The sequence below is a fragment of the Cornus florida genome, unplaced genomic scaffold (genome assembly GCF_030987335.1).
Source record: "Cornus florida cultivar Cherokee Brave unplaced genomic scaffold, ASM3098733v1 CherokeeBrave_3.0.0_Hap2_Chr11, whole genome shotgun sequence".
In the NCBI taxonomy this organism is placed as follows: domain Eukaryota; kingdom Viridiplantae; phylum Streptophyta; class Magnoliopsida; order Cornales; family Cornaceae; genus Cornus; species Cornus florida.
The window spans coordinates 97,354,075-97,363,758 of record NW_026775581.1 but is presented as its reverse complement, the minus strand read 5'-3'; the positions used below and the strand labels follow the sequence as shown (position 1 = coordinate 97,363,758).

Here is a 9,684-nt window from a genome sequence, read left to right as displayed (position 1 = left end):
CATGAGAGTAGCAAAGAGCTTCTTTGAGACATTTCCTTTTTCGCATTAATTCCAAAGCATCTTTGTTAGAAAAATAAATAAAAACAACACCAAAAAATAGAAGAAAATTAGAAATAACTGGTTAGGAGAAATGTACTAAAGAATTAACTAACTACATAAGAATTCGCTATTGGACATATATTTCTGTACAATAGGGGATTATAGGGATAACATATTGAAAGGACTTTGCATACATGTTGATTTAACAGGAACCTGCTATTTAAGTACTACCTGCACCGATGAAACTAAAACCATCATTGTTACATATTAGCCTCTCTTTGTAACCAAATACTAATGTGAGTATTGGATGATCTGGACTGGAATGACGCCTTATCGCTTCTGGAAATTGAATTTCTTTATGGAAAAGGCAAAGATGAATGCAAAAAGAACTGTAAAACCAACTACAACAGCTGCTACCACTCCCAACAATTCATGTTTGAAATCAAAGTATCTCCTCAAGAAATCTTCAACTGTTTCATCTGTGTCAAGCATGTCCTTAACATCTCCAAACTGTGAAGTAACCAGTCCATACAAGGTCCAAGCAAATGGGCAAGCCCAGTTAAACCATCTCCACCATACCGGCATCTTCTGTAGTTGGCAATGAAAATTTGGACAGTATATAGTTAGTTTTCACTTTTTATATGCTCTACATCTTATCAAAGGAAAATGGGATTGTAAGGACTTACACTTCGCGGGACTATAAATCCAGAAAATAAGTTCCATAATGCAGTAAATGCAGAAGTAACAATGGAAGCAATATGATGGTTCGGAGTCACAGCCACAGTCATCATGCCATAAAATGTGTAGTATAATAACGTGAAGTACATGAAGAACAAGTACCAAAAGAATTTGGCAGCCCTCCATTCAAATCCGATCATTGCATAAACTATAATACCATATACTGCAGCTTGTGCAAAAATATATGGAAGCTCAATAACAACCTGCAAAGGATGAAGAAATTTCATTAAGGGACATGACCAAATAAGATATACATGAATTGTGAAGTTTGTAGTGAATGGATACTTGATACCTGACCAAAGGCATATGGCAAAGCTGAGTACATTCCAGCAGCTCTTTCTCTGTAAAAGACTGTTCGTTCAACAGCTACCACCGGTTGCACCGATGAGGCATTTTGGACCCCTAAGAAGAGAACAGCAGCATACATAGAACCCATAGCATTAAAAAGATCTTGTTGCCTTGTCCTGCAATATACTTCAAGATTAGACTAAAATGGAAATTGGGAATACAATAGTTTAAACTTTTTAACTGCTTTGATTCTATTTTTATAACTCACCTTTTGGAACCAAGACGCCAGAACATTGTCCCAAACATCAACGCAATAAAGGTTGTGAAAAGAAATCTCACTGCAGTATATGATGGATTGCGCCAATATGACCAATGTTGCTTCCATAGGCAAGCCATGCATTGGGTGAAGAATGACTGTGAATATTGAGTAGGGAAATAAAGGTCCGTTGAACCAGGACGAGGTGTGCTCAATTCTTTGATTAAAGCTTTGTTTCTCCTGGAAATAATGTCACAAATTTTATATGTGCAACTGGGCAAAGGCTATTCAAATATTTATCAGATTTCTAATGCTTGTAAGAATAGCTTCTCAATCTCATTATGCAATTATGTGCTTTATATTTAAACCAACCTATATAATTCTGAACTCCTATAGACTTCAGTGAAATCGACCCCCAAAGCTGTTTCCTGCGCTGAAGTAGTAACTTCCAACATCCAAGTGGCTGGATTGTAGCCATCTTTAATTTCACTTATTCCTTCAATTCCCTTGTTAAAAAAAAGCAAGTGATGTGCTAGTGAGTAATTTTTGACCAATTAAAGCTAGAAGTATAATGTCATTAGTCGTAGTTTCCTTTATATTTCATTTCATCTCACCTCAAAATAATTGATTAGATGGCAAGAATGGTGTCCCAGTGGCCCAACATATATCTCTTGTCCACCTCGTTTCATTAGGGAAAGCTGTAAGCCAATTTCTTATTTGTCAATACATTGTACATATATGATAGAATGAAATCATATACAAAGCTAATTCTTATTATAAATTAACAGTTCTTACCTCATCAAAAGCTTCAAATATGTCAATGCTTGGTTGATGGATGGTACATACAACAGTTCTTCCTGTGTCTACAGTATTCCTAACCGTTCTCATCACAATTGCAGCAGCTCTTGCATCTAGCCCTGAAGTTGGTTCATCCATAAAAATTATGGAGGGATTTGCCACCAGCTCAACAGCAATGGTTAGTCTCTTCCGCTGCTCGGTTGAGAGGCCATTCACACCCGGCAACCCAACTAGTGCTTCCTTTAATGGGGTCAGCTCCACGAGTTCCATGACCTCCTCAATGAACATCTGCCAAAATGAGTGAGAGTTAAATAGTCAAATGCAACATTAGTGCTCTCTTTTTTTTTTCCACCCATCCTTTACCCCTAGAAGTTTCGTATAGTGATTAGTTGGTGATTTTAGGAGAAAAATAAACAATTGAATCTAGAGACTTCTTCTACTATGTTTACGCTCACATATAGAACTGCTCATTGAGCAAATCCAGTAAAACTCATCTAGAGCCGGTTTTGGACAATTTATGTTTTCATTTAGCTTATATTTTCGTTTTTTTTTTTTTTTAAAATAATAATAATAAATAAATAAAATATCATAGCAAAATGAGTAGTTTTAGCAGCACCATGTGAGGCAATGTGAAGATATCTTGTCAGTTCAACAACAAAATTGGTAGATTATGCTAAGTGATGCCCATAACTCCTTAAGCTTGGCTTCCTTAGCAGTCAAGCCTAAAAGACATAATGTTCAAATCTGATCAAATTTGGACCAAATGAAATTGCACAAAGTAGGCTCAACTTTCCTGTTGAATTCAAGATAAACTCCAGTACAACCAGAGCACAACCAAGTCAAGGTTCAATAACCCGATTCGCTGTCTCTTTTGCTTACTTTCAACTCTTAAAAAAAATGCTTCAGAAATACTAACCTTTCTGGTTTCAGAATTGACTTCTGGAGGTAATCGTAGCCAAGCTGAGTAGAGCAAGGACTCATAGATAGTAACATGAGGAGAATGGATATCGTTTTGCTCACAGTACCCAGAAATTCGAGCAAATGTTTCTTGCTTCTTTGGATACCCAGAAATTGTAATATTACCCTCAATACATCCACCAGTTTTCCTACCAGCGAGCACGTCCATTAGAGTTGTTTTACCGGCACCACTAACACCCATTAGAGCTGTAAGAACCCCTGGCCTGAAAGCTCCACTAACTCCCTTCAGAAGCACCAATCTATCTTCAAGGACACCCTGATCTTTCATTTCCTACAAGTCATATTTTATACAATCACTCCTTGCTTTTAGACTGTGTTACCTTAAAATAAGTAATTTTCTGCTTTCAAACATACACAAACACATCGATTGTGCAAGCTTTTAGTTACCTGTGGCATGTCAACAGAGTATTTAATTTCATCAAAGGTGATAGAATGCGGTTCAAATGGAAGAATCATTCCTCTTTTCCTATTCTGATTGGCCTCAACGATGTCGTTTGTCCTCAAGGATGAGGATCCCACTGTGATACTTCTCCTCCTAATTTGATCTCCTCTCTCTGCATGCAAAAATAATACTAGTTGGCACATATAAAGTAACACGGTGATCATTATATAGGAATTCCATCACCTTTGGGTGCAGTTCCACCAAGAGAGTTGTTTCCTCGGGATGATAACTGGATGGAATGGTCATTGTTTGCATTGATGTGTCTTTCTCCCGGTATAACAGCTTGAGGCTTCCCAAGAGCTGAAAATTTAAGACTATACTATTAGATGAACTCTCACTTCAAAACGTCTAGAAACAGAGAAGGCAGAGATACCCACGGTTTAGGTAAGTGAGAGCCAGACTGAAACAGAAGTTGAATAACAGAATAAATCCAAACAAGGCCCCAACTCCTAGCCAATACCAATATGCATCAGGGAAGAACCCTCGAGACTTCAAAACTGTGACTCCTAGTGGCTCTGTTGCATTCAGGGGAACCTTTGAGGAATTCAACATTAGGTTATTCTGATTGAGACACAAACGTGTGTGAGAATACAAGAACACAATCAAATTTAGTAACTTACGTGATTCCAACTATTCCCAAGGAATTCATTTACTGCAATTGCATTCTGTCCATACATCAATGGTGACATCCAGTAACCCCAAATCCACCATTTCTTTATATCCTCTGTTGCATTAAAAAAAAAAAAAAATTGTATTATATGAAGTCTTAAATGTATGAGAATAATTGTTTCTCAAGACTGATTCATGTTTTCCACCTCGTGATAGGATAAAGCCACCCAATGTGAAAAGTGTGAGCAATGCAAATGATCCGAATGTATTTGCAATAATCATGTTCCTACCCATTGCCCCAATAAATCGGAACAATGCAGAAGCCATCTGGTTGACAAGTAAGATGAGCAAGTATTGTCTAAAAAATCTGCAGAGAACATTTGACTAGTTATCTTCTGGAGCAGAGGGAAATATGGGGAACTAAGCTGAACAAGTCTTTGAGAGATTCATTTTTCTTTAATTCTTACCTTCCAACATTTGGATCGAATCCAATAACGTAGTAAGTGAGGGATACCCAAATGGCAACCTCTAATAATGTAATGGGGATCCTCAGAATCCATCTGGGAAGTGCATATGCCCATGGGGGATAAAACAAAAAGTCTCTTTGTTTGTAAAAGACTGGAAGCTTTGCAATTGTCATGGAAATCTCGGGTAATCCATTAAACATGTTAATAATCAGAGTGAAAAACAAAGCACCATTATATTTCCTTCCATCAGTTTCTGAATTTCGGTGCATCTCAGTTCTTAGGAAGAGGGTCATTGTAATCAATGCCATTACAGTAAGCTATAAGAAAGAGAGAAATGTTTCGTTAATAATGACACTAAGACCAAAATCAGAATATTTATATAGATATATGAAGGAAGGCATACTTGTGCGAGCTTGAAGATGTATACAAATGAATTTCTCTTCATCAGCAAAAATTCTCTAGAGGTGCACGCTTTCAAGAGCTCTTTCTTGCCAACACCATACTTTCTGGTTGACAAAGCAGCTGGGTGACTTTTGGTCTTGTCATATGGGGTTGCAAGCTCGTCTCCTAGTTTCTGTCCAACATGGAATGACTGGAACGCCTCAGCAAATTCGTGAACTGTAACAAAACTGTAAGGCTCATCTTTACATGCCCAATACTGCTTCTGATCTTTCTTTGATGTCACCTGGAATAATATATATATATATATATATATATATATATATATTAGCAAGACTTAAAATACATGTATATAAAATTCATCTATTTTGAAACTCATGGTCCTTTTTCTTTTTTTAAACCAAGCAAACGAGATCACCTACTTCTTGCAAGAAGTCAGCCACTCCTTTCCTCGTGGGGCATTTGAAACCCATGAATTCAAAAAAGTCAAGTACTTGTTCACGGGGACCCTGATAGACAATTTGGCCATCGGATAGGAGAATAATGTCATCAAATAGCTCATAAGTCTCGGGTGCTGGTTGCAGGAGAGAAATGAGAGCACTTCCCTTAAGAATGTGGACATATTGTCTTAGCGATTTCACAATCTGAAATGTTGTCGAACTATCCAAACCGGTAGAAATCTCATCCATGAAGAGTGCCTTCGCTGGTCCAACCAACATCTCTCCTAAAACGCATTAGTGGAAATATTTTTACCATTTGTGTAAAATTCAAGAACTAGAAATTTGTATTCCTTTTTTAACTTTGGAGATCGAGATGTCTTACCTGTTGTAACACGCTTCCTCTGTCCTCCAGAAATACCCCTTATCATTTGATCCCCTACCATAGTATCTGCGCAGACTTCTAGTCCTAAAACCTATAGTTTAAGAGTGAAAGAAATGAATAAATTTGTGCAGCGCCATATGCCACCCCCAGATATTGTAAATAGCTTTGTGGTTCTAGTACCTTTAGAATATAATCAGTGATCACACTTTCCTCCTCGCCTTCTGTAGCTATTGCCTGGATATTCCATCAGAAACAATAATAGAATTATTTCCTCCACGAGAAGGAAAACAAGTTCCAAAAACATTAAAACTATTCAGTGATGATTCCTGATTGACTCTAGTTGATTTTAAGCTGAACATATATGAAATTCAAATGTAAGAACAAGTCATGCTTAAAAAAACACGACTATTGTGGCGGAGATCAAAACATAATATTCACGTAGAAAGTGGAACCAGATTGTGGAAACTCCATGTTGATTCAAGAACTCATTGATCTATGTGTGTCACATTAGTTAAGAGAGGATTAGTTTCACTTATTTTCTCCTGAAACTACTATCAATGTTGTGCATTTCCTAGAGAAAATTTTCGAATTAGCTCCTTTCTTACCTTCATGAAGATATCAATATCAGGATCAGGCTTGATATTCGCGGCTTTCTCCCTTCTTGACAACTCTGCTAGCTTTTCTGCAAATGTTTGGAAAGAACAATCAACATATATACTTAATTGATCTCGGTTGAAGACTTGAAGTTATCAGAAGAAATAAAAAGGGAAATTTTCAACCTACCATAACGATATCCAACACCCTGGCACCTCGCAGAGAATGCCAAGGTTTCTCTCACAGTCATTTCCCCTATATGCGTATCATGTTGACTGATGTAGGCAGCAGTTCTCTGGGGCACAAACTCATGCATGTCATGGCCATTGTAAGTCACCCTCCCAGAAGACTAGCATTCAAAGGAGAATGTCAATTTTCACATTGAAGTTGGAACTAACAAGCTCTGAATATATATAGAAGATTTTATGCTGCAGTCACATTTCTTTACCTTTAGATCAGGATCAAGCTTTCCGGCTAAAGCTAACAACAGAGTGGTCTTTCCAGAACTTGGAGGACCTAAAAGCAATGTCATTCTGCAAAAAGACAAACTTCCTATGAACATGAAAATGGGAAGAGAATTGAACTAATCAGAATTTGATTCGTGAATCGGACGAGAAACACAGACTCACCTGCAAGGCTTGATGATTCCACTAACATCATGAAGAATATTCATATGCTTCTTTCTACTTGGAAGTATATGGAGACAGTTCAATAAACCCTTTTGAACAGAGGACATATTAGCATGAAGAAACACTAGCGCAAAATCTGTAAAATAAGAACAAGTGAACCAAATTTCCATATGTTACCTCCACTATATTAACAGGAAAGTTGATGAAAGATGGCAAAGCTCTGCTTCCTACATAAGCTTCTGCATCAACATTTAGATGCTCAAATCTGACTTCAATTGTGGGCAGACTAATTCCAACTCTGAGAAATTGCATACAGAAACAGAAACTTGCATTTATAAGCAAAAACAAATATATGATTCAAGACCTAACATGTAATATATGTGTATCATTGTATGTGTGGTTCAAGAGTGCAAAAGATTACCACCGGTGGGTGGGACAGAAAAGTTGCTCTATTGTGAAATAGAGGTTATGGTTTCAAAATTGAAAACAACCCATTTTAAGTGGAGCTAAGATTGCTTATATCTGATCCTCTTCAGATCCCAGGCATATGGTAGACAATTTGTGAAATGTGGGTGTGAAAGAAATGAGGGTTTAGAGTCGTGGAGGACAATTTGTGAGGTGTGTTTGAGTATTTACCTAATAATAATAATATATTATAATAACTCTTACCTATCAGTACGGTTCTTGAGCTTCAACAAGAACTTCTCATTATCTTCTTCCCCAACTTTCAATAATCTCTCCATTAAATTCTTCCTTTCTTGAAGTCCAAGGTTGTGAACATCAACTTCACTTGCAGCACCACCATGTGATCCCAACAGTAAGCCTTTCTTTAAGCGATTGTAAGTGGGAAGTTTCTCGAGAGAAGCCCATTTCAGAGCTTCTTCGTCGTCTTCGTCTCTCGAAGATCGCGAGAAAATTTCCATGCCATTGTTGCTCCAAATTGAAGAGCTATTGGTTCTAAAACTAGCGTTTGCACTATGAAGCTCACCACCATCCATGACTACCCAAATAAGAAGAAAAAAAAAAAAAATTAAAGAAAATAAATTTTTGCCAAATATACTCGAATATCAGAGATGGGTGGTGTTTTTTTTCAGTACTCTGATAAGCTTAATCCCTCTTATTTTATAAGAGAGATCCAAATTGTAACTCTCCTGTATATTCCAAACTCTACCTATGTTCAAAAGGTATTTGAGAAATTAACTTGTACAATATTCAAGTACACTCGTAAATTTTGAAGATAGGCAAATGCTATAATTATACATATATATATATATATATATATATAGATAGCAGCAGAGGCAGTATGGCAGATGGAATAGAATGGAGGCTTTTAATGCCTCAAATAGAGTGATTTTTGTTGAAAGTGGCGGGGAAGTAATATCCAAATTGTACTGCCACATCTCTCCTGTATCAAAGACATTTCTAATTTTTCTTGCTAAGCCAAATGCAAGCGAAGCGCACACGTCATATATGTGATGCCAGCATATGCGTAATTCTTGTCTAAGGCATATTCCACGTGTTATGCTCTACCCCTTCAACTGTCAATAAATAAATAAATAAATTACAAACAAACAAAAAAGTGAAACCATATGAATTGGGAAAATAAAAGGACTAATTTTTACCATCAAATTCCAATTACTCCTGTTAATGCTAACTTTAATATGACCATTTGAAAATTAAATTATGAATTATCAAAATTTGAGGACAAACAATTTAGGTAAATAATGTCAAAAAAAAAAAAAAAAAAAGTATGAACTCAATTCATCTATACTAACATTTAAATAATAACATTTAAATAATTAGACCTGCATTCAAAATGGTCTCCAATATTAAAAAATGACAAAATTATAGAACTCCACCGAAAAATGATTTGGAGGCATTAGCCAGTTTAATTCACATGAATAATGGAGATCACATCACATGAACTGAGGTTTATTCTTTTTATAAAAATCACATCATATGCAATATAATCTCCACTGTCTTCAATGTAAAGAATCTTAATTTTAATAAATAAAGACAAAATCTTCAATGTAAAGAATCTTAATTTTAATAAATAAAGACAAAATTACCAGTTAACATTTAACTTTCACAAGTTAAGTGGTATGGTGTACATAATTAATTAGTCCTGGATTTTCTAGCTGGAATTTCTTTTATTTTTATTTTCGAATGTTGGTCCATTTCACCTTGCACTAAAGTTACAAATTCTCCAGCTGAATTTATACAAATTAATGAAAAATAAAAAAATAAAAAAGAGCTCTAAAAGAGGGCTAATTTTTACCATCAAATTCGAAAAAATAAATAATGGTTAAACCATATGAATTGGGAAAATAAAAGGGCTAATTTTTACCATCAAATTCCAATTATTATATTGAGGATCAATGTTATCCTGTTAATGCTAGCTATAATATGACCATTTGAAAATAATTATCAAAACATGAGAAAACACTTTAGCTAAATAATGTCAAAAAAGTTTCAACCCAATTATTCTATATTAGTATCTAAATTAATTAGATCTACATTCGAGATACCAATATTAAAAAAAAACAAAATTTTGAAAATCCACTTAAAATGTCCAAAATAATTTGGAGATAGTAGCTGATGGTAGAGATCACATTACATCAAATA

At 35.7% G+C, this 9,684-nt stretch overlaps 1 protein-coding gene across 1 annotated transcript; it reads right to left on the bottom strand.

The window, feature by feature from the left end:
- Positions 1-107: 107 nt before the first annotated feature.
- Positions 108-8,313, bottom strand: LOC132282678 (pleiotropic drug resistance protein 1-like). The gene is made up of 24 exons (XM_059784424.1): positions 7,729-8,313; positions 7,237-7,357; positions 7,060-7,148; positions 6,879-6,963; positions 6,620-6,779; positions 6,442-6,518; positions 6,017-6,070; positions 5,837-5,927; positions 5,437-5,738; positions 5,019-5,300; positions 4,616-4,932; positions 4,355-4,515; positions 4,160-4,263; positions 3,917-4,073; positions 3,723-3,839; positions 3,485-3,651; positions 3,036-3,368; positions 2,117-2,407; positions 1,936-2,019; positions 1,694-1,827; positions 1,334-1,561; positions 1,070-1,241; positions 726-980; positions 108-627 (listed from the first exon to the last, which is right to left on the bottom strand). Exons 1-24 carry the CDS (start codon positions 8,055-8,057, stop codon positions 370-372), a joined length of 4,368 nt encoding a protein of 1,455 aa, XP_059640407.1. The 5' UTR covers positions 8,058-8,313; the 3' UTR covers positions 108-369.
- Positions 8,314-9,684: the final 1,371 nt, after the last annotated feature.

Bases quoted from the DNA above. Each gene is read 5' to 3' on its own strand.
- LOC132282678 (XM_059784424.1), bottom strand. From the start codon at position 8,057: ATGGATGGTGGTGAGCTTCATAGTGCAAACGCTAGTTTTAGAACCAAT. The intron at 4,074-4,159 runs GTAAGTTACTAA...AATTCCTCAAAG, and splicing joins TTGGGAATAGTTGGAATCAC to GTTCCCCTGAATGCAACAGA. The intron at 1,242-1,333 runs GTGAGTTATAAA...AGTATATTGCAG, and splicing joins TGGCGTCTTGGTTCCAAAAG to GACAAGGCAACAAGATCTTT.